At 38.5% G+C, this 25,176-nt stretch overlaps 1 protein-coding gene across 4 annotated transcripts in view; it reads left to right on the forward strand.

Annotated features, from left to right (window-relative positions):
• Positions 1 to 25,176, forward strand: part of INPP5A (inositol polyphosphate-5-phosphatase A) — a 372,135-nt gene that overhangs the window by 111,064 nt on the left and 235,895 nt on the right. For all 4 annotated transcript variants that reach the window (XM_067533377.1, XM_067533379.1, XM_067533376.1 and 1 more), the window contains exons 3-4: positions 18,287 to 18,387; positions 23,001 to 23,088. In XM_067533377.1, coding sequence (XP_067389478.1) covers positions 18,287 to 18,387; positions 23,001 to 23,088 — 189 coding nt within the window. The remainder of the gene's footprint in view (positions 1 to 18,286; positions 18,388 to 23,000; positions 23,089 to 25,176) is intronic.

A 25,176-nucleotide genomic window follows, 5' to 3' on the forward strand; every position in this document is an offset into this window, starting at 1 on the left:
AATTGGGCTATTTCATCACTTACACAAAATGCCCAGCTTTCCAATCTTGCAGACTTAACAGGTATGAATAAGAGAAAGAATATGGTAAACTCCAGAAGCACAACTGAGGCACTCTATTATATGGGTGGGTCCCAGGTGTTTGGAAGAAAATGCTTATTGTTAATCAGACATGCAGACTTTTTCCATCTGCATGGGATCGGTATTTACAAGATGATCCCTTGGAAATATGCATTAATTTTAGAAGATTCCTTGGTAACCAAGAGTATGGCAGAACTTGTCAATCAACGTAGAAGAAATAAAATCTTTAGTATGTTTTCTGATCTATCTAGCAGGTCACCATATTGCTTAATATGTTTGAGACTAATTAGAACTTTTATTTGTTTTACAGAGCAAAATAAAAATGCTTGTCTAAAAGCTAGAGGTCAAGTTAACATTGTTGCATGTGCAATTAGTTTTTCTACTGTGCAGCAGAGGATGTGCATTTAGTTTTGGGGGAGGGGGAGGAGACAAAAAGAGCATCTCAGAAAGTTCCTACTTTAATAATTACAGCAGATCAAATCCTACTTGTTTACTTTCAAAAGAAGATTTTAATGGAAGGGTTTCATTACAAAGATTGACAAGCCTTAAATGTTTAAAATTGGGCTTTTTTCAGATAGACCTTTGAACTGAGCTCCAAATTCTCCAAGTCAGGATGAAAATAGCTGTCCACTATAAATGTAACAGAACCTATGTGTTCTTGGACTTTAGCTGAATGTTTCTCTAAGGTATAGCTTCACTAAAGATTTATTTGGTTCAGTGACTTCGGGTTCAAGTGGAAAAGACTTGAGGGCAGCCTTACTGGCTGAATAGGAAAAAAACCTGCTCTTTTATCATACATGGGCCTGCAGCCAGCACTGTTAATGACATCATGGAAACTTGTGGTATCCTGTGTATATAGTAGTAAGAAAATGTGTTGCCCACATAGACTGTCTCATTGGTGCTGTTATGTTACAGCAACAAGCTGTGACTTGGCATGCCATTTCTAACAGACAATAATTTAAATGGCATGTCATTATAATTTCTAAATAAAGAGACTTGAATTTTTTAAAATATGTGTTTTAGTTCAGTGAAAGAGGGAGGGGTCAAAGGAACATGCTTCTCAAAACCATGTCTCCATTTCCCCTTTTAAATTTGTGACTACTCACAGTGAGTTGCATTTTTAAATTACCTGAATCTGCTGAATCATTGCTGGAAATGGTATTTATATCCCATATTCTGAATATACCCTGTTTCCTGCAACTGAGGCTTGAAATCTTAGGAACTAATCATGTTCACTTTACCCACCTGAGAAGTCTGAGAACTTGCTTGTTCAGAAAAGCAAATGGGATTTAATATTATACGATTATGCAAGATTTGGGCATGGGCCCAATATAAGTAACTCCTTTTTTTCTTATTGCTGGTTCTGACTGTTATGTTAGTGTATGCTACACAAATAGATTACTTTTAAATTTTGAAAACAATTGCAATACATTTGTTTTTAATATTGCCTATTATTTGTGAAGATGGACAATATATCAGGCAATGAATTGCACATTCTGTCACCCAGAAATAAGCTATTACAGTATATTGAACAACAGAATGATTGCCAGAATTCCTTATTATATTTGCAGTCCTTCACCTTACTTAACAAGAGCTGGAAAATATTCTTGTCAAAAAGGGAAGGCTTCTTTTTGCAAAATATATATATAAAAAATCTTCTAGGAACCATTTGAAATAGTAGTCTTAAAGCATTTAAACCATTATCTGTGAAAAATAGATAATATTATGTACAATAAATTGTACACGTAAACTGTTAGACTGTAGTAAAACGAATTACTATTTTTTCATATTGGTAAAAAAAGGCATCTCAATTAGTTTTGAGAGGCAACTGTATGGTGTCCGTTACGCATTGTAATACGGTCCTAGACTCATGTTTCTATATTGTATAATACATATTTTGTAAATATGTGGTGTCTATAGTAAGATAATACATGATGGCATAAAGAGGTACAAAGGTTTTTGAAATTACCCAAGTAACTTGCTAGAGTGCTAGGCAGGGATTGGGAGACTCAGATTCAAGTCCCTGCTCCGCCACAGACTCCTTGTGTGATCTTGTGCAAATCACTTAGTCTTGTTGTGCCTTATCTTCCAATCCGTAAAATGGGGATAAAAGTATTTTCCTGTCTGGGATTTTGTGAGAGTTAATGCACTAATAATTATGAAGTGCTCAGATACTGTGATAACAAAGGACATAAAAGTGACACTTCTGACTCTAACATAATATGCATATCACAACAACATACATGTAGGTTGAAGTATACTCATCATTCTATAACTGAAGCCCTGATAATTGAAGCCCTGAGTTGCAGAAGTCACAAAAAATCATGGGATCCGTGACCTCCGAGACAGATTTGTAGCCTTAACTGGGAACATACATGCTAAAAAAGGGTAAAGTAGAAAGGTTGTTTACCAAAAAACATAAAAAAAGATAAAGTGGGGAAAAAACCTACTTTCTGATTGATTTCTAGCTGGAAAAAGTTGAAAAACAGTAAAAAGGTGTGAAAAGGGGTTTTCCCCACTTTATCACACTTTTTTCCCCCTTAACCCGCCATTTTCCCAGTGTGAGAAAAGGTGGCAGGAGGTTGTTTTTAGTTTTCGTTTTGTTTGGGGGAAAAAAAGTAGTGTGGGGTCCAAATACCAACACTGAATTACAAAACAGAATTATTTGGTTTAAAAACTGAAACAAAACAGACATCAAAATGAAATATTTTGAGAATGCTGGAATTTTCCCATCAAAATTTGTCAAAATTTGACATACTCTTACAGGAAATTTAGACAAAACCCATTTTCTGATGTGACAACTTTTTATGCAAAGAATTTTGACTAGCTCTAATAATTTATAAAAAGATTTGTGTGGTGGAGCATTATGCTCAGCTTACATCTGTTTAAAAAACTGAGCCCCTGGTTCTGATCTCATTTGCACCAATTTTACACCATTATATTTCCATTGACTTCAGTTAAATTACTTCTGGTATGTACCAGTCTAAATTCAGAATAGGTCCCTGTGATGTCTTTTGCTAAGATACGTTACCAATACAGGTATATGGTGCCGTGTATACTGTTAAATGGCCTGTAGCATTTGCTTCTATGCATTTTAGACCCTGAAATGTTCATTATTAATTATAATGAAGAAATTGTTAATTTATTATAATGGAAAACTAATAAAAGATAATGAAGCAGAGTCAATGTGCTCTTAGCTAAGGTTTTCTCAGTATTTTAGGGGATGTAAAGATAATATTCTAGTACTTTTTTTATACTTTAACTTGGAAGGAATTTTAGTAAGTAATGCTTTTTCTGCCAATTCTCTTCTATACTACACAACCAATACTGTTCAATCATTTAAAGATGTAACATATTTTTACGTATTAAGCTTCATATTTGTTACTGTTTTAAGCCCTCAAAGATTTTATTATGAACTGGAAGAATGTTTCCCATACCTAAGTGCAATGAATGTCAGACAGCAAACTCTCACTACATTATAGAGAAAACAGCATTTCACTAATGTTATTCATTGTGATTTATTCCAAAGACTCATTCTCATCCATTTTACTCATTCTTCCTGCATATGAGGGGTTAAATGTCAAACACGATACAGGTATCTGGAATGCATCTAAAACTGCTAATCTTATTTTATTTTACTAACTTATTTGTGGTTATTACCTAGATAATTAAAGGAGGCTATAATAAAGAAAACATTTATACCAATTAATATTTTTAAAATGGCATTTTTTTACTCTCAATGTTTACTCTCAATTTAGCAATAATTGCTAAATATGTTGGTTTTTTTTAAATGATGAGACATAGATGATTGCTTTACGAGCCTAAGTAGTTGCAATTGTTTCTAATTATGGTAATTTCATACAGCTATCCAAATGGATAAGATCTAAAATTTATTTGAAACAATAAAACATGCATACAAGAGACAGTGTGTTGCTACAGATCACAAAAGAGTTCTCTTATGAATCTGGGTTTTTTTATAAAGCCTGCTGTATTTGGTTAAAATTTATCTCCAAGCTATTGAAGATAAATAACAGAAATATCCAAAGCACAGGACCTGATCGTAATGGGGAACTTTAACTACCCAGACATCTCCTGGAAAAGTAATACGGCAAAACATAATCTTTCCAGTTATTTCTTGGAGTGTGTTGGGTGCAAGTTTTTATTTCAGAAAGTAGAAGTAACCATGGGAACAGCCATTTTAGACTTGATTCTGACCGAGAGGAATTGGTAGCGAATCTGAAGGTGGAAGGCAGTTAGGGTGAAAGTGATCATGAAATGATAGATTTCATGATTCTAAGGAAATGAAGGAGTGAGAGCAGCAGAATAAGGACAATGGACTTCAGAAAAGCAGACTTTACTAAACTCAGAGAACTGGTAGGTAAGGTCCCATGGGAAGAAACTCTAAAGGTAAAAGGTGTTCAGGAGATCTGGCAGTTTCTCAGGGAGACAGTATTAAAGGTACAACTGCCAACAATCCTGATGCAAAGGAAAGATAAGAAGAATAGTAAGAGATCAATATGGTTCCATTATGAGCCTTTTAATGAACTGAAAATAAAAAAGGAATCTCATAAAGTGGAAACATGGACAAATTGCTAAGGAGTACACAAGAATAGCACAAGCATGCAGAAACAAAATCAGAAACTCTAAGGTACAAAATGAGTTACGCCTAGCAAGGGACATTAAAGGCAATAAAAAGAGGTTCTTTAAATACATTAGGAATAAAAGAAAGTTGTTGATCTTCTACTTAATGGAAAAGGAAAGCTAAGAATGGATGACATCAAGAAGGTTGAGGTTTTTAATGCCTATATTGCTTCAGTCTTCACTAAAGAGGTTAATAGTGACCAGATACTCAGCACAATTAATATTAACAAGGGAAAGGAACGCAAGCCAAAATAGGGAAAGGAAAGGTAAATGAATGTTTAGATAAGATAGATGTATTCAAGTCAGCAGGGCTTGATGGAATCCTAGGATACTTAAGGATCTAGCTGAAGCCGTTTCAGAACTGTTGGTAATTATCTTTGAGAACTCCAGGAGGATTGGTGAGGTCCCAGAAGACCGGAGAAAGGCAAACATAGTATCTATATTTAAAAACGGAAACAAAGAGGACCCAGGGAATTATAGACTAACTTTGATACCTGGAAATATATTGGAACAAATAATTAAACAATCATTTTTTAAGCATCTGGAGGATAATAGGGTTATAAGGAAAAGCCAGAATGGATTTGTCAAGAACAAATCAGGCCAAACCAACCCAATTTCCTTCTTTGACAGGGTTATTGGCCTAGTATATGGTGGGAAGCAGTAGATATGATCTCTCTTAATTTTAGTAAGGCTTTTGACACAGTCTCACATGACAATCTCATAAGCAACTAGGGAAATGAGGTCTAGATGAAATTACTATGAGGTGGATGCACAACTGGTTGAATGACCACACTAAGAGTGGTTATCACTGGGTCTCTGTCAAACTGGGAAGGTGTATCTAGGGGGTCGTGCAGGGTCAATCTGGGGTCTGAGACTATTCAGTATTTTCCTTAATGACTTGGATAATGGAGTGGAGAGTGTGCTCATAAAATTTGTGGATGACTCCAAGCTGGGAGCAGTTGCAAACACTTTAGAGGACACGATTAGAATTCAAAATAACTTGGACAAATTGGAGAACTGATCTGAAATCAACAAGATGAAACTGAATAAAAACACTTAGGAAGGAAAAATTATATACACAACTGCAAAAAGGGAATAATTAGCAAGGTGATAATGCAGCAGAAAAGGATCTGAGGGTTATAGTAGATCACAAATTGAATACAAGTCAACAATGTGATGTAGCTGCGATAAAGAATAATATGGTTCTGGGGCGTATGAACAGGAGTGTTGTACGTTAGACACTCGGGGAAATTTTCCCTCTATACTTGGCACTGGTGAGGCCTCAGCTGGTGTACTATGATCAATTCTGGGCTCACGCTTTGGTAAAGATGTGGACAAACTGGATAGAGTCCAGAGGATAGCAACAAAAATGATAAAAGAATTAGAAAACCTGACCTATGAGGAAAGGTTAAAAAAAAACTTGGCACGTTTAGTCTTGAGAAAAGAAGACTGAAGAGGGATCTGATAGCAGTTTTCAAATACGTTAAGGACTGTTATAAAGAGGACTGTGATCAGTTCTCCATGTCCACTGAAGGTAGGACAAGAAGTAATGGGCTTAATCTGCAGTAAGGGAGATTTAGGTTAGATATTAGGAAAAACTTTCCAACTATAAGAATAGGCATCTAAGGGAGGTTATGGAGTCCTCATCATTGGAAGTTTTTAAGAACTGTTTGGACAAATACCTCTCAGGGATTGTCTAGGTTTACAAGGTCTCTTCCAGCCCTACATTTTTATGATTCTATAAAAAGTTGGATTTGAGTTCAGAGACCTAACCTGCTCCTTACAAATTTCACATGTCTCTTGACCAGGGGTTTTCTTTAGGCCCATCTCTACTTCTCTCTTAATCATAATGAAATTTTGAACTGAGTGGTCTATAGCATTCATTAATATGATCTTTTTAATGCCTTTTTACACAGTTAACTCACTACTGCCAATTTGTAGTCTAAATGAAGTGTAGTGAAGTCTATATAAAACATCATGTATGGGAGGGAACATTTGTTCTTCCCTTTATGTGTTACCCTCTTTGCTGTGTTAATGCTAATTTAGATTGGAAAGCCCTGTAATTTTATTTTATTTTTCTGTGGTGGCCTATTAATAACATGCAGTATTAATGAACGCTGTCGTGTTTTAAAATTGCTAGCACTACTCAGTTTGTGCCTTAAGCATTGCTGAATTCACAAGCTCCACTAATATATACTCTTACTGCTGGTTTGATTGATATTGGCTATACCTTTAATGGGTTGACTGCCCTGAGCATTTAGATAAACAATGAATGGTTCTTGACCTGCTGCTGATGGCTTGAGGTCAGATTAAAGTACTGTCATTAATGGTATCACTTGGAAGTGACATACTGTCCATTGCTGATAAAATCTTCTTATTGATTAACTCATTAGTATCTGACAGGCACTTTTCTGTAATGAATTCTTTTAAAAGAGATGATAATGCCACCTGCCAGCTTTCCCAGAGTGACTGACTTGTTCAGCTGTGATTCACTGTCCTACGTTTTGTACTGGAATTCCATTCATGCTATTCAGTTATATTGGTATAGCAGAAAGCAGTATACTGAAAGTCAGTTGGGATTTCAATTTCTCTTTTGTCTACGGACAAGCTATTGTATTTTAAATTCAGTTGAAATTTAGTGCATTGCCTCTGATACTGATTTATGGCAAGGAAACTTGTTAGTCACAATCAGAAATAAAGGCTTTTGTTTTTCTGTTTTTAGCTCAAATGGCAATGTATGTATTCATATATATGCATATTTCCTTAGTGCTCAGGTAAAGAAAGAAACAGATTTTAAGACTTTCATTAAAATAACATTAGTCAAGGTTCATTTACATAATTGGAAGTGTAACTGCAACTGTAAATTTTCTGTCCCTTGTGCAATCAGGTTTGTAGGATTTTTGTGCCAGGAGTAAGTGTGAAAAAAAGAAAACTTGTATATTATTTGATTCTTCTTCATTGTGATCTGTTGAAGTTAGACAGTTTAACAGTAACCTTACCCACTCCCTAGACATTTCTACTGCTGCTCTTCACGTGCATGAGACAGGAGCCTCTCCCTCCTCTCAGAGAGTGGGCTGTTAAAACTGACAAGTCTCACGAGGAATCAGCAGCATCAGGGAAGCAGGGAGCACGGGGTCCCAGATGGAGAGCCCCCACCTACTTGGTGCCCAGGTTGCAGAGAGGCCTATTAATTTATTCACGCTGACTTTTAGTAAGTTAGTATGCTCTTTGAAGCAAAGTAGGGCTGTCAGTTAATTACAGTTGATGCATGTGATTAACACAAAACAAATTAACTAATAAAGAAATAGTCACACTTAATTGCAGTTTTAATTGCACAGTTAAATAATAATAAAACACCAATTGAAATTTATTATAAATATTTGTGGATGTTTTTCTATATTTTCAAATGTATTGATTTCAATTACTACACAGAATACAAAGTGTACAGTGTTCACTTTATATTATTATTTTTATTACAAATGTTTGCACTGAAAAAAATATAAACAAAAGAAATAGTATTTTTCAATTCATCTCATACAAGTCCATTCAGTCCTACTACTTTGCCAATGGCAAAGAAAAACAAGTTTGTTTACATTTACTGGAGATAATTCTGCCCACTTCTTATTTACAATGTCACCTGAAAATGAGAACAGGTGTTCGCACAGCACTGTTGTAGCTGGCGTTGTAAGGTATTTACGTGCCAGCTATGCTAAACATTCATATGCCCATTCATGCTTTGACTCGTAGGCTCTGAGTTTTACATTGTTTTGTTTTTGAGTTCAGTTACGTTAAAAAAAAAAAAAAAAACCATAAAAAAACCAACCCCAAAACTTCTACATTTGTAAATTGCACTTTCATGATAAAGAGGTTGCACTACAGCAGTAGTTCTCAACTAGGGTACACATACCCCTGGGATTATGCAGAAGTCTTCCAGGAGGTACATCAAGTCATCTAGATATTTGCCTAATTTTACAACAGGCTACATAAAAAACACTAGCGAACTAAACTAAAATTTCATACAGGCAGTGATTTGTTTATGCTGCTTAAATGTAAGTACCATATTTATATTCAAATTGATTTTATTTTAAATTATATGGTAAAAATGAGAAAGTAAGTAATTTTTCAGTAATAGTGTGCTGTGACATTTTTGTATTTGTCTGATTTTGTAAGCAAATAGTTTTTAAGTGAGGTGAAACTTCAGGGTACACAAGACAAATCAGACTCCTGAAAGGGGTACAGTAGTCTGGAGAGATTGAGAGCCACTGCAGTACAGTACTTGTATGTTGTGAATTGAAAAATATTTTTTTTGTTTATCTTTTTTTACAGTGCAAATATTTGAAATAAAATAATAATATAAAGTGAGCACTGTACACTTCATATTCTGTTTTGTAACTGAAATCAATATATTTGAAAATATAGAAAAACATCCAAATATTTATAATAAATTTCAGTTGGTAGTCTATTATTGTTTAACAGTGCAATTAAAATTCTGATTAATTACGACTATTTTTTTTATCTCACGATTAATTGCAATTTAAAAAAAAAATCATTTGACAGCCTTAAAGCCAAGCCATTCTCTTGCTGTGTATTTATACAACATCTAATAAAATGACCTCAACACTTCCTGGGACCTTTGGGTGCTACTGAAATAGAAATAATAAATAATGTGTATTCAGAATTCTAGATATGTTATGGAATTAGTCTGTGTGCACTAGAGCATGTAAAATAACTTTATATTGTGACTGTTCTAAAAAAAACTAATTGAGCTCTGTGGTTTTTTAGATTTGTCCACCAATCTATTTAAAATTATGTCACAAAAGACATTAGACCATAAATGCAGGTTGGGTAGGCAGATTTTAATGTGTACCCCAAAACACTAGGTCGAAAGTGCTCTTCATCACAAAAACCTTTTATTGTTCAGTAGACAATATTTTAGTAACACTGAGTATGTTTGATTTGAACAAAGGCTCTAAAGACAAAATAATACAAGCCATATTGTAATGTAAAACTAGAGAAAATGTCCTGGTGCTGTATATTTGACTTGGTGCATGAACTTTATTGCTTTCTCTAATTAAATATTATTAATGAAGCATTGCATTTCCCCTCCTATAAAAAACACAGTCAGTATATTACATGTATAACTAATACACAAAATAATAAAACCCAGCAATATTAAATCTCTGTGAATACTTTTTATTTAAGCTAAACACTATGGCTATATTAAGAATAGCAGAATTATTGTTGCTCCAGACACTTCTTTATAAACTGTTTCTGTACTGGGATTTTAATAGTGAATACTCTGCTTATCCAAATGGGGGTTATCACTAAATTTGACAAAGCTCAAACAGAAGTTTATTTTGTAGAATAAACTACCTACAGTGAGATCAGGTTGGAAGGTGAGTATCCTTAAAAGCTCAAAGCCATGTCCAGGAACTTTAATTTTACATCAAATTTATAGTAATAGCTAATTTAGGACTCATTTATCTTTTTTAAAACTAAATTTAACTTTGTGCTAAATGCTAACTTAATTGCAGTTTGTGGGTGATTGCCAGCAAAAGAGCTGTAGGGAAGAACACACATAATTGCAGTGTAGGCAGAGGACATTTATAGTCAGAAGCTTAGTGTTTGTTGTTTGTCATGTGCTATCTAATTTTATTTCTAAACATAGAGTTGAGATTTTAAAAACATGTGATGAGGTGCATGCGCTCTACACTTATTTTTGCTTAAGAAAATCATGTAAGGTTAGACTTTTGTTTGCTGTAAAATTATTGCAGTTCGTTTGCAAAAGTATGTTTCTGTGATCCCCTTACTCCCTGTGCTCCCTGAAATCTGGAAGGCGTTGGGCACCTCTCCTATATAGGAAACAAGAAGGAACAACCTCTTTCAGACTGAAAGCCTCCCATCCACAAAATCATTAAGATCAAAATCTTCCTTTTAATTTTACCTCTTTATTTTCCAGTATGATTGATCACTTATCACTTGCAATGGTGTAAATTAGGAACAGCTTTGCTGAAGTCAGTGAGTACAGTGGTGTAAAAACAGAATCAGGCCATATAACTTTTTTAAAAATATTCATTTTGTGGGTGATTTTTATAAAGTACTTAAGTGCCTACGTCCTATTGACTTTTAATGGGACTTGGCACATTGGAAAATGCTGAAGCATTGAATTGAACAGGTATTGTTGAATTGGAACAAAGAATTGGAACAAACAATTGGAATAGGTATAAGCAAAGTCCATTTAGTTAGAGTAGATGAGGCCTATTCTCACAACCATTGATTAGAAGGTGAGAATGTGTGAAGAGTGAGAATTACTTCTTGTAATGAGAGAACCATTCCAAGTCCCTATTCAGACCCAGTATGATTGTGTCAAATTTGCATGAGGTCCAGCTCTGCAGTTTCTTGCTGAAGTCTATTTTTGAAGTTTTTTTGTAGAAGTATGGCAACTTTCAAGTCAGCTGCAGAGTGTCCTAGGAGATTGAAGTGCTCTCCGGCTCGTTTATGGATGTTACCATTTTTTATGTCCGATTTGTGTCCATTTATTCTTTTGCGTAGTGACAGTCCGGTTTGGCCAATGTATATGGCAGAGGGGCATTGCTGGCACATGATGACATTTATTACATTAGTAGATATGCAGGTGAATGAGCTCCTTATGGTGTGGCTGATGTGGTTAGGACCTGTGATTGTGTCACTAGAGTCGATGTGCGGGCAGAGCTGGCAACGGTGTTTGTTGCAGGGATAGGTTCCTGGGTTAGTGTTCTTGTTGTATGGTGTACGGTTGCTGGTGAGTATTTGCTTCAGGTTGGGGGGCTGTCTGTAAGCAAGGATAGGTCTGCCTCCCACGGCTTGAGAGAGTGAGGGATTATCTGCTAGGATAGGTTGTAGATCCTTAAAGATGTGTTGGGGAGATTTTAGCTGGGGTCTGTAGGTGATGGCCAGTGGTGTTCTGTTGTATTCTTTGTTGGGTCTGTCCTGTAGTAGATGACTTCTGGGTACCCGTCTGGCTCTGTCAATTTGTTTCTTCACCTCTTCAGGTGGGTATTGTAGTTTTAAGAATGTTTTATGGAGATCCTGTAGGTGTTTGTCTCTGTCTAAGGGATTGGAGCAAATCCGGTTGTATGTTAGGGCTTGGCTGTAGACAATGGATCGTGTAAAGTGTCCAGGGTAGAAGCTGGAGGCATGAAGATATGTATTGTGGTCAGTTGGTTTTCAGTATAGGGTGGTATTAATGTGATCATCCTTTATTTGTAGTGTAATGTCCAGGAAGTGGATTTTTTGTGTGGACTGGCCGAGGCTGAGGTTGATGGTGCGGTGGAAATTATTGAAATCCCGGTGGAATTCTTCGAGGGACTCTTTCCCGTGGGTCCAGATCATGAAAATGTCATCAATGTAGAGTAGGTAAAGGAGAGGTGCTTGGGGACGAGTTTTGAGGAAGCGGTGTTCTAGGTCAGCCATAAAAATGTTGGCATACTTTGGGGCCATGTGGGTGCTCATAGCTGTGCCACTGACTTGAAGGTATAGATTGCCTGCAAATCTGAAGTAGTTGAGGGTCAGGACAAAGTCACAAAGTTCAGCTACCAGGTGTTCCATATCGTCATCAGGGAAAATGTTCCTGATGGCTTGTAGTCCATCTTTGTGTGGAATGTTGGTGTAGAGAGCTTCTACATCCATAGTGGCTAGGATGGCGTTTTCTGGGAGATCATTGATGGATTGTAGTTTTCTCAGGAAGTCAGTGGTATCACCAACATAGCTAGGAGTGCTGGTGGCATAGGGCCTGAAGAGAGTGTCCACATAGCCTGACAGTCCTGCTGTGAGAGTGCCAATGCCTGAGATGATGAGGTGTCCAGGATTCCCAGATTTGTGGATCTTGGGTATCAGTAGAATAACCTTGGTCGGGGCTCAGGGGGTGTGTGTTTGTAGATTTGTTCCTGTGGTTCTTTAGGGAGTTTCTGAAGTAGATGTTATAGTTTCTTTTTATATTCCTCAGTGGGATCGGACGGTAGTGGCTTGTAGATTGTGGTGTTGGAGAGTTGTCTGGCAGCCTCCTGTTCGTAATCCGACCTATTCATGATGACTACGGCACCTCCTTTGTTTGCCTCTTTGATTATAATATCAGAGTTGTTACTGAGGCTGAGGATGGTGTTGCGTTCTGCTTGGCTGAGGTTATGGGGCAAGCGATGTTGCTTGTCTACAATCTCAGCTTGTGCACGTCGGCGGAAACACTCTATGTAACACTCTATGTTAAATTGGAAGGTGCTCATGTACTAGAGTGATTTGGGCCATATAAGCACGTAACTAGACAAACATTACTGAAAAAAGCTCTTGTATTAATATTATAGAAAATTGTTTTATGCATTTACAATTTCAGAACAAAAATTAGTAACAGTGTTGAGGGGGTGTATCATAAGAAATCCTGTAGAATTCAGTTTCATCACCATTGTTGTAGTTATATGTATATAAAGCCACTCAGAGAACTGAGAAGATGGTACTCTTTCTAATGTACTGTCACCAGTATATTATCAATACCAAGATCTGTATTAGCGTTTTATTTGAACAAACCTTTCAATTTCTGCAACAAATGAGACTGGGGCTCTATAAATGGCAGCCTCTTACTCTGCACAGCCCTGATTCATTCTCAGAGCACAGTCTGTCCTGTGCACTGAATGAGGCAGGGGTCCTATGGAAGAAATTGTTTGTGATCACATAATTAAAGACTTATTGTAATGCATGTGCTGACTTAAGGTTGCACAGGCATGGGTATTTTGAATGCTTGACTTTTTTACTTTAATATTATTTTAATGTAGTACTTGTGGATGTAACTTCCTATGTTTTTTTTAACTTAAATATTTTTTTTTAAATGGGATCCCATGGAGCCATGTTGAAACCCTGCAATAGGTCATCACCAGGGATCAGATCTTGAGAACCTCAGCAAAATTCTCTACTACTTGAGCTAACAGAGTAACTGGTAGTTATAAATTAGTTATGTGGACCTGCCACTAGAAGTGGATGGAGACACCCACTTTACCAGTGGTTTGCACAGCTATTTGCTAGACAGCAAAAGAATGTTGAGACTTAGGAATAATGAGTTCAATTCTAGATTCTATAAGGGAATGTTCTCTAGTTATTATAGTGTCTTCTTCCCTTGTCTCCCACAATTCTTCCTTGTCCTCTTCTACTCCTTTCCCCCTCCACCCAGCCCATTTCCCCTTTGCCCAGCTCCTGTCTCTGTTCCCAATTTTCCAATTTCCACTCATATTTCCATCTCCCTATCCCCTGCTCCTGGCTTCCTCCCCCCCAGTCACTCCGGTGCCTCCTCTTTCCCCCCATCTTCTGTTCCTGCCTCTTCCTTCTCTCACTTCCAGTTTGCAGAGCCACAGTAATCCCCAGGAACTGAAAGAAATGAGTGTAGGGAAAGTCCTGAGTAGCCCTTGCAACTGTGAGCTGGAGCAGCTCAGTTACTATGGCGATGGTGCATGTGCCATTCAGTCAACATGTAGGAGGCTTGAGGGGGGGTTGACATATGCTCAGTGAAGATGGAATCTGCAGAGAATTTAGCTGCCAAACTTTATCAAGCCTCTGTTGAGTAAACTTAAGATTTTCTGTAGACTTAGAGCTTGGCCAAATTTAGGTCAATTTTCGTAAGGATGGGAGGACACACATTCCTGATACCAGGGTGATACCCCGCCAGACTTTAAGAGTCTGCTCCAAAAACCTGGATGCACTAGAGCTTCTCAACAAAAGAGCTGTAAAATCTTTTTTTAACATAGGCAAAAGATGATGTTTTCCCCGAATCTTGCTCTTGGAGACAGCAGAACTGTATAAGCTGAAACTGTTTTTTAAAAAAATCAGTCAGTTTTAGACAGATACCTGGTATGGAAAATTTCAGCTTGAATGGTTAAAGTATGGCAAAGTTTTAAGCAACTGAAAACAGAGTCTTATATGGAAATAATTAGCCAGCCTTAACTATAGGATACCAGTGCTGCCTATAACACTAGAGCTAGTGCAGAGGACCTCTCTTTTCCTGCTGATTCCCTAGGATCTGTGGTGGTTTGGTGTAGCTATCCTGGTATTCTTTTCCATTGTCAGGGCAATGCACCTCATCCCAATAGAATGATCTAAGACCGATCTCTGCAAGGAAAATATCACTGAGATTCTGCACCTTAGTACCTTTCCACATATTCCCACAGAAGGGGCAGTTAGGCCAGTAAAGACTAATGTGTATGTTCCACACCAAAACCAATTATTCTAGGAGTATGCTGATTGTAGTTTAATGTCTGCCAAAGCTCTCAGACTTTAGTTTTATGTAGTTTAATAGCATAGGGATCTGTTTCTGTGCTCCTGTGTGTATACTAAGTGAAATACACTTGTAACAGAACTCCATTCAAATGTTATTGCTGTACACTTTCCAAGAAACTATTAACATGACACAAATAAAAAGTCCAGGTAGATAAAGTAATGTCTTTTATTGGATCAACCACAAGAGTTCTTCTTCAGGTCTGGGGAAAGAAATCAGAGTGAGTTAAATACCAGGTGGGACAGGTAGTTAAGCATAAAGGGTAACCCATGTTGTAGAGGTCACTTGAAATGGCGTGGGCAATAAGCATTAGATTGTTATGAGAAAGGGGTTTGGAGCAGGCCATTAAGGGTTAGCAGGCCTGTGAGTGTTACAGATTGTTGTAGTGAGCCATGAAACCCATGGCTGTTGAGTCCATGGTTTTTAGTGTCTAGCAGCATTATGAATTTAAGCATCCAGGCTCACCTTTTGAAAGTGTTGTGCTGGTTTCATCTGAGGATGGATACTGAAAGATCCGATTTGGAGAGAGAGTTTTGTGAAAAGTGTTCGTCTATGAGTGATATGGTGTTTTTGTCTTTTATCGTTTTTCTGTTTGAGCTCATTCAAGAGCATAGTGATTGTCTGGCTTCACCTATATAGTTAGTTGTTATTGGGGCATTTGATGCACTGGATGTAGGGTGACCTCATGCATCCCAAATTGGGTAGGGCAGTCCTGAAATAGAGTTCAAGTCCCAGTCCTGGGTTGAATGACTCTGGAACAGCATTTGTCCCAGATTCCCTGCACTGCGGCTCCACACTTGCCTGAAGCTCATGGGCAGTGCCAGGCTCTTCCTGGCAGTGGGGGCTGAGGTGGGCCTTAGCCCCCTGCCCCCATACTTGCTGTGAGGCCCCCCCTGTTACTTCTCTTCCCCCCGCCCCAGGACCTGCCCTGCTGTGGTAAGAGCCGCTCAGGAAGCCTGTGCTGTTGTGGGGAGCCCTGGACCTTCCACCTGGGGGGCAAGGACACTGGTTGGGGGCTGCTCTCACCCAGGGCAGGTTCAGGGATCACCACAGCGGCCCAGGGTACCTGGGCAGCAATTACCATGGCCCTGCTCCAACTTCTTGCCTGGCAAGGGGGTGTGGTCTTGGGGGCGAGAGGAGAAGCAGGGGTCAGGGCCTTATTGGAAGAGGAGGGGCATGAGCGGAGCCACAGAGTTGGGGCAGGGCTCCTGCATGTGTCCCACTTTTGCCTTTTGAAGAGGTGGTCATCCTAAGTGGATGAGATGCACCACATGCTGCGACAGGCATGTGTAGGAAGGATCCTTATATCTTGAAAGGTGTGTTATGAGGGGCATTTGTCATAGCAGTAGAGATGTGTCTGCAGGTTTTGCATCTGTTGTTCTGGCAGGGTCTGATGCCACTTGATGTGCCATTGTCTGTGGAGAGCTTGCATCTGATGATCAGCTTGACAAGTCGGGTGGGGGGATGTTTGAAGGCCAGAAGAGAGGCTTCCGGAAAGATTTATTTCAGGATGTGGTCCCCATCAAATGTAGGTTGTAATTGTGTGATGATACTTCAGATGGATTCCAGTGTGAGGTGGCAGGTAACAACTAGGACTGTCTGGTTAGTGGGTTTTTCTTCCTCTCTATTGAACCAGGTTCTCTCAAGGTATTTGGTTGCCCTTTCCATTCTCTGGTCGTGTCCTTGTTTAGTGAAGGTGGTTTAAGGTGTGTTTAGCTGTGATTTCCAGACTTTCCCTTCAGAGCAAATTTGGTCGTTTCTGAGTGCCTGGTTATTAACAGATTTCTTGGTCTGTCTGGGATGGTTACCGGATCTGAGAAGGTAAGTGTGGTGATCCATGTGTTTCTTGTACATAGTCATTTGTTCCATTGCTGAAGCAAAACATGGTGTCTAGGAAGTTGATGCTGGTGTGGGAGTGTTCTAGAAGGAGTTTGATGAGTAAGTGGTGGTTGAAGTTGTGATGGAAATCTATGAGGGAATTTAGTTCTTTGTCCAGAGGATGAAAATATCATTCATGTACTCAGGTTAATTGTTGGTTTAGTGGTGCATTTTTCCAGAATTTCTTCCTCAAGGTGTCTCATGAAGAGGTTGGCATATTGGGGAGCCATCCTAGTACCCACGGCTGTTCATGTGATTTGGACAAAGTGTTTGTTATTAAATGTGAAGTTATTGTGATGAAATGAATGATTATGGCGTTTGGGTAGATTTCCAAGCATTGTACAGTATCTTGTAAGTATTTGAGGCAGGCAGTGATGGTGAAGGATTTTGGTATATAGGAGGGTGACATCTATGGCGACAAGGATGGTGTTCTGCAGGAGGTTGTTAATGTTGCAGAGTTTCTGGAAGAAGTCAATAGTGTCTTGAACGAAGCTGTCCTTTGTGTGGTGAGTGTTCTGAGGATGGTTTTTATGAGTCCTGATATTCCTTTAGTAAGTGTGCTCTGGCTAGATATGATAGATCTGGCAATGTTCCCCTGTTTCTATATCTTGGGACACATGCAGAAGGTAGCTGTGGTGGTCCACTTCAAACCCCTTTTGCATAACAATCTAACCCGTATTGGCCACTCCATTTCAAGTGACCTCCTACAGCTGTTCACCCTTATGCTTTACTATTTGTCCCAACTTGTATTTAGCTCAAACACTGATTTCTTTCCCCAGACCTGAATAAGAACTCTGTGTAGTTCGAAAGCTTGTACATTCTACCAACAGAAGTTGGTCCAGTAAAAGGTATTACTTTACCTGCCTTGTCTCTCTCATATCTTGGGATCAACACAGCTACAACAACACTGCAAACAACAAGTGAAAAGTATTTTCTGAAAATGAGAAGAGATTTTTTAAACAAATAAAGGATTTGAACTGTTTCAACAGCTTCTTTTAGCCCTTATGACTCTACCAGCACAACCATATTTGTATTCTTCTCTTACCATGTGTGGTGTACTGCAGCTAGGTGGATGAGAAGATGCATATGCTTGTATGTCTGGGGACATCTGCTACAAAATCATACTTTTTAAAAGTAAATATCAACTTCAAAAAGTCTTTTAGATATTTCAATTCAGTATCTTGTATTCTGAATCTATTAGATATAAATTTACAAAGATCATTTCCAATATTTTGATAATGATTCTGCCAGTTGTTTTCTTTTGTATCTTATATGAATTACCTGAAAGAAATCCTGGTAATTGAAGATTCCATAGTTAGTCTTACTTCATTTGTGCCCTATTTTAATAGCTGTGGATATAACTTTGCTAATATATGTACATATATTCATTTATTTCAGATTGTACGTACACACAAGCCACACTTTATGGCTTTACACTGTCAAGAGTTTGGTGGAAAAAACTATGAAGCTTCCATGTCTCATGTGGACAAGTTTGTTAAGTAAGTAACTGGAAAGGTTTATTTCAATCTTAGTATGTGATTTATGCTGAAAAGTATAACAAATATTTATGGATAAGATCTTATCCTGTAAGGTACTGAGTGGCCTTACCCCCACACAGAGGCAGCTCTGTCGACAGAAGAATGTTTCCCTTGATGTGGCTACCATTGTCGGGTACGTGTTGTTGCTACACTGACAGGAAATATTTCTTCCATTGGTGAAGGCTGTGTCTACACTATGGGGTTATGCCAGCATAGCTATGGCGATGTAGCAAAGATGGTATATTTTCCATACTGTAAACAGATCCTTAGATAAATAGACACTGTTATATCAGTATTAACAGAATTATCTGCATTTACTGTAAGGGATTTAAGGACTATTTCAGATGGTAAAGGTAAGTGGAACAGGTGGTCTGCCCCTTTAAGGGCTAGAGGCCTGTGGCCAGCCAGCCCTGTTCATTAATCAAATGCAGCTAAGGGGGAGGGTGGGAAGGACAGGTTTTCCTTATAAAGAGTTGGGCTGTCATCAAGGTGGGGGAAGTCCTTGGAAGAGGCTGACAGAGTCCTTTGGGTGAGGAGACTATGGGAAGCTGCTGGAGAGAAGGACCTCAAGGGAGAAAGCCCTGGGAGGCAGTGCTTGGCTGAAAGAGCGAAGAGGAATTTTACAGAGCCCAGGAAATAGGGGCAAAGAGCTTCCTGTTGCAGAAGAGGTGTTCAGAAGAGGGGCCAAATTTATTTCATTATGTTTAGTACAGACATGGTGAAATCATTGTTGAAAGTGGTCATGGAAGGAGGGGCCTTGGTAGTGGCAGAAGATCCTCTGTTTATGACTTCTGGCATGTTGGACATTGTTGGGTTTGCACGCTGAGGATGTTTTCTTTGGATTTGGAAGCCTTATATGTGTTTTAATACATGAGTCTGGACAAAGATGTTATTGAAATAGGGAGTTTGAAGTCCTTATGAAGAACCCAAGGAAGAATATTGTAATACTGAGTCTTGCAACCAGGGAGCACTAAAAGACAGGGTATCAAGTGACAGTAAGCTTATTTAGTTATCTACAGCCATTGGCAAGCTCTAATAATTAAACAGTTCTATCTTTTGAGAAACCATGTTTTCAAAATGCTAACTGCTAATGTATTTTGTTATGCTGCTACTTGGTAGTTGTAGTAACAAATCCAAGCTCCTTGTAATAAAAGATTGAATCAAAGCTGGTGGCACGGGAAACCCTGATATAAAGGAAATAAAAAGTGAGATGTGGGAAGTGTAAAGGAAGAAAAATTGAAGCACAATAATTAGTTTTAAAAAACCACATTGTGAAAAGTTAAGATATTCAGTTCGCTGAGTAATTAGTCAAAAGGAGATGTCATTTTGTCCTTTCATACTGTCTTCAATGATCTAATATGTTAGGAAGAAACATTAGTCATAACAAGCATTATCTCCATAATACACGCCTAGACTGAGGTAAAATCTCAAGCCAATAAGCCATGCTAGCCTCTTAACCTTCAGCAGTTGCTGTTGTTGCATTTCCTTTAGAAGTGTCCCTATGAATTAGATAATATACTATAAAAAGACTGTCTGAATATATTGGTACTTTAAAATACAGACCTGGAAATCAAGTAACTGAGTCTACACTCCCTATTCAAAACTAAATATAAAGGATTTTAAGCCAGAGCTTTTTCTGGGCTAAATGCTTGTGGGAATGTAACAGTATGGATGCCAGTGCCGGTTTAAGGGATTAAAGACAGCATAGACTAGTAATAAGGTTAACTTTGGTTATTTTTATTCTCTTTGACTTTTAATTTTGTATGTAATAATATAGTGCACCAGAAGATGAGATGAGCCAACAAAAGAATTTTACAAGCCTTAAATTTTGGATGCACTGAGTCAAGGAGGAGTCCTTTGGCTAAACTTTTATTTCACTGAAATATGTAACATTCAGATACTTGAGATCTTGGATATTTGAGTAATTGAACTGAATAGCTTTGTTTGCAGTTTTTCTATTTTGATAGCTAATGCAGTTTTCGTAACTTCAGCATGATGATACCCAGTTATTTTTATTAAAAGGAAGAGATGCAGCATCTAATTTTAATGTTGAAATATTTTTAATTTAAATAAAGACAGTAAATGCCACTGTTAATGAAATGTAGCCATAATGAGTTCTTTTCAGAAAGAAAACGAAGTCCTGAAACCTCCTTGTTCAAATATTTGACTTGCTAATAAAACCTTAATTGGAATTGTGATGTAAATATTCAAGTTATATCAACATAAGATTTTCAGTTAATCTTCCACCACCTTCAGTACTTTAAAATAATTTGAGGATCCTATTCCATGGAAAGTAGTCAAACACTGCCCTCTGCTGATTTTGTTCATCAATAGTTGACTTAGTGGACCTTTTTTTAAATGCATTTTAAGTTTAAAAAAAAAAAAAAAAGATAGCCATTACTAAGTAGTTCTATTATTTATAAAACTGAATTTATTTGCTACATAATTTTGTGTAACGGTTCTGTTCTTTTTTATAGTGAGGCCAATTTTATGTTTCAGTGGATTTGAAATAAAAAGTATAATTTGGAATGACCAACCTTTATACTGTAAATCAACAAAATGCAAAATTGTTGCTGTGGATTCCCAGGGCTGAGAATTTTCCCCACCTCACCCCTGTATCAGATACTTTAATTTCAGGCCAGAGTAGATCCCGTGTGTTGTTCCGGGTTGAAGAATATATAGATCCCATTCTAGACTATAGGACAGGATTAACAAAGATAAAAGAGAGAGGGAAAGACCTTCTGTCCCTACCCTATCTTAATTTCAATCATATTTCAATAGCATGTCTCCTCCTGATTGTCAAGGAGGGCAAAGGGCCATCCATTTAATCAGTGTTTGCATGTCTGACTCCGACTGCTGTGTTGGGCAAGCAGGCGGGTGGGAGAAGTTGGTTGTTAGGTCAGATGGCTCTTGCTTGCTGACACAATACTTGTGTGCTCAGGCCCTTTAAAATTTGTCCTAGGCTGACGTCGGTTAAAAGAACCTGCCCTGACATAGCTTCCAAAAGTTTGCTTCTGGAAAGCAGGTAGATGGGCAAAGTCATGTATGCCCTGGCTAATAAATAAGGTTAAGATTTTGTCACAGTTATTTTTGGTAAAAGTCATGGACAGGTTGCGGGCAATAAACAATTCATGGAAGCCTGAGCTCTGCCACCTTGGGGCTGGAACTCACATTTCAGGCATTGAAGTGGCAGAGGTCACACACAGTCACGGAATCAGTGACCTGCATGGCAGACTCATAACCTTACTAATAAATAGGGGGAAGAGCCTCTTCAGTTGTGGAGCTCCTATGGGACAACAATTGCAGAGCCTCATTTGCTGGATCAAAGTTCCTCCCACTATTAAAGAAAGGCAGATCCTTCACATTTTTATTTAGTCATTTATCTATTGTTATTCTCATCCACTCCTCTCTTAAAAACCTCCTGCTGGAGCACCTTAACAGCACCACTTTCAGGGCTGCCCAGTTTTGTTCAACTCTGCGCATGCCATTATTTGACAGAGAGCAATAGGAACTGAGCAGGTGTCGGGGGAAATAAGAACCTATTCCCTTTGTCCCTCAGACGCAAAGGAGTTTGGCCAGGTGCGGACAGAAGGGAATGTTGGAAAACCAATTGGGGAACAGTGTTTTTGCGAGGCGTCAGAGCCGACATGGGCTAGTTAGTGGGAGAGAATCTGCATGAAGAATTGTTGAGAATAGAGAATAGGAAGTGCTGTTGGGGCAGCAGAGAAATCTGGGGTGGCCTGAGAGCCTCGTTGTAGATGAGTTGAGTGGGTGCTGAACTCTGTTGAAAATCTACCCAATAGTGCAGCTGTCCCTCTGCCAGGTCAGCTAACATCAAAACGGTTTGGCACAGCTTCACTTCTCTTTGGGTTTCTCAAGCTGAGAGAGCAGTCTGCCACCTTTAGAGGCAGCCATTCAGCCTCTCTGAAGCCAAGCATTTCACAGTCAGGTGAGCTGGCCAGCAAGCTTTGCAGAGATTGAGAGCCTGGAGCTCAGGCTTTAAAGCCTGCTGGGCTGGCTCACCCAGTTTTTAAGAAACTTTGATATTTTGAAAGTTTGTGGTTTTCTCCAGACCTTCAAATAATGTAGATTGTACATTACAATTCCATAGTTCTCCAGTAGCCTATGTGGAATATATTGGGTGATCTCAGTCCAGTCCTTAGTAGTCAGGTGGCCACATTACATAACCGTCAGTTGTCAGGAACTGGCTCCCTTGTTGACAATCTCAGCAGAAAACCTGAATGGACGTGAAGACTGAAATACCCTCTCTCATTGGTGCTCCCTTTAGGTTAGAGTTAAGGAGTATTGGCAAAGCAGCGTGAAGAAGATTGAACTGCTGCTGTTTGCATTGTCACTGTTCTGTGGGTAAATGGAGAACTTCAGTCCTTAGGGCTACCACTGTCACACATGAACATTTCCGTTCACTTAAAATGACTTTTTAAAATGAAAAATCATAGGTCTATACTTCCTTCGATGGGTGTTAGGGACATGTTGTATATAGTGGATGAGGGTGAAGAGATACAAAACATTTGCATATTCCTTCATACTGATACTCTTTTACTTATGGCTTTCAGAGAATTGTTATCAAGTGATGCAATGAAAGACTATAACAGAGCCCGGGTTTACCTGGATGAGAACTACAAGTCACAGGAACATTTTACGGTAAATTTCCTTCTTCCATGAGATTAGTTTAATATTCAATTTACTTATGTTTGACCTTGAAATTGTTTTATCCTGACTGATGTAAGGATTGGCGTTAGCACCCCTGGTGATGATGTGGATTACATCTTTTCTAAATGTACTGTATGTGGATAGAAGATGCTCCAATTAATTGTTTAGAAAATCTGTAGCTGTTAAAATGTTAGTAGAATGTCAGAGTTCATGAAAGGTGAGTTTCTGCATTTTTTTGTGCTGGTCATTGGTGGATCATTATACCTCCATTCAAGGGAATGTCACCACGCTACATTCTGAGATGGTGCCAGACTTGCAGCTTGATTAAATTGGAAAAGAGTTTGGGAAATATTGGAGACTTTGTTATGGATCTTCAAAGTTTGATTCACATGACTGTGAAAGGAAAAATCAGTGCACGAACTTACACAAATATGTGGGTGACATTTGGGTAAATGTGAAAATGAAACACAGGCATAGGAAAATTTGCCTCTTTATCCATAGCTGAAGAGATCATTTGGTGACGGCCTGAATTTATACAATAAACAAATCACAGATACCATTTTACTGCATGCCTTCCCACTACAGCAGTATTCCTAATAGACTTTTCAGCCCCATTGTATTTTCTTCCCTGACTCTGACCAGACCCCTCCCGTCCACGCAAGAAGCCTATTTTCATCCATCTAGCCCATCCCATACTGATTTATCCTTTCTCGACATTGTTTTTCCAGAGTGTAGTCAAGACAATTCTGCTCTTTCTCCTCAGGCCCACTAACATTAAACCAAAATGTGCTGTTAAAGCAAATTTTGTGCTGGCAGTTTTGCTTTCTTTTGCTGCTGCTGGTGGTGTGTTGTGCTCTCCTTTATACTTCTCTGTCAGCATTTGGTCAGTCCATACCCCCTTGTATTTCTCAAGGCAATCTGGTTATATGTTCAATGAGCTTATGTAGCCAAGTGACTTAATTGCTGACACACAGAACTATACAACTGCACTTCTTCATATTTTCAGTCAATCAGACAGAGGTGCATAATATGACATTGTGACATGACCTGCAGCATTGGAGAGGTTCGCTTAGCATCTTTGGTAAATATGCTCTCGTTACCCTGGCTTCTCCACATGACTCTTCCAGTGCTGAAGGTGGCTGGCCCATTTGGCCATAGCATTAAACTGTGAGGCATGTCATGTGTTGTCCATCCCTCTTCATGTCTTCTTCCATTCTTCTGGAACTCGTAATTGCAGTGTCCTAGCATCATCCAAATGGCTCACAACAAGTTACCACTAGACAATATCAATAAAGAACATGTTAAATGTATTCGGATCTGGCTAAATGACAGATCTCAAAACATAGTTATCAAGTGGAAATTTCTAGTGGGGATTCTTAGAGATCTGTTCTGACCTGCCACTGTTTAATATTTTTATTAATGGTTAGGAAGTAAATATAAAATCACTGCCGATTAAAAAAAATTTGTGGATGACACAAAAACTGGTGGAATGACAAATAATGATGAGGACAGGACAGTTATACAGAGTGATCTGGATCTGTTGTTAAACTGGGCTCATTCAAACAAATTGTGCTTGAATACAGCCAAATGGAAAGTTATACACCTAGGAATGAGTGCAGACCATGCCTACATGATGAGGGGACTGTATCCTTGAAAGCAGTGACTTTGAAGGATTTAGGGGTTATAGAGGATAAGCAACTGAACATGAGTTTCCAGTGCAGTGCTGTGACAAACAGGGCTACTGTGATCCTTGGATGTACAAACGGGAAAGTAGTAGGACTACAGCAATTCTGGTGTCCACATTTTGAAAATAATGTTGAAAAATTGAAGAGGGTACAGAGAAGAGCCACAAAAATGATTTGAGAGCTGGAAAAGTGTTACAGTGAGAGATGTAAGGAGCTCAGTCTGCTTAGTTTATCAAAAGATCAAGAGATTACTTGATTACAGTGTGGGTGGAGTCACTTCTGCCAGCTTTACTCTAACGGACATTCCCCTTACACAGAAGGAATTTGCCAGTGCAAATACCCAAAAACTTTAAGTTCAGTTTGTACCACTTAATTGTAAATGGCAGAAAGTGAC

Source organism: Emydura macquarii, unplaced genomic scaffold (genome assembly GCF_026122565.2).
Source record: "Emydura macquarii macquarii isolate MOO-44397 ecotype Brisbane River unplaced genomic scaffold, CSIRO-AGI_Emac_v2 contig_3343, whole genome shotgun sequence".
Taxonomy (NCBI): Eukaryota; Metazoa; Chordata; order Testudines; family Chelidae; genus Emydura; species Emydura macquarii.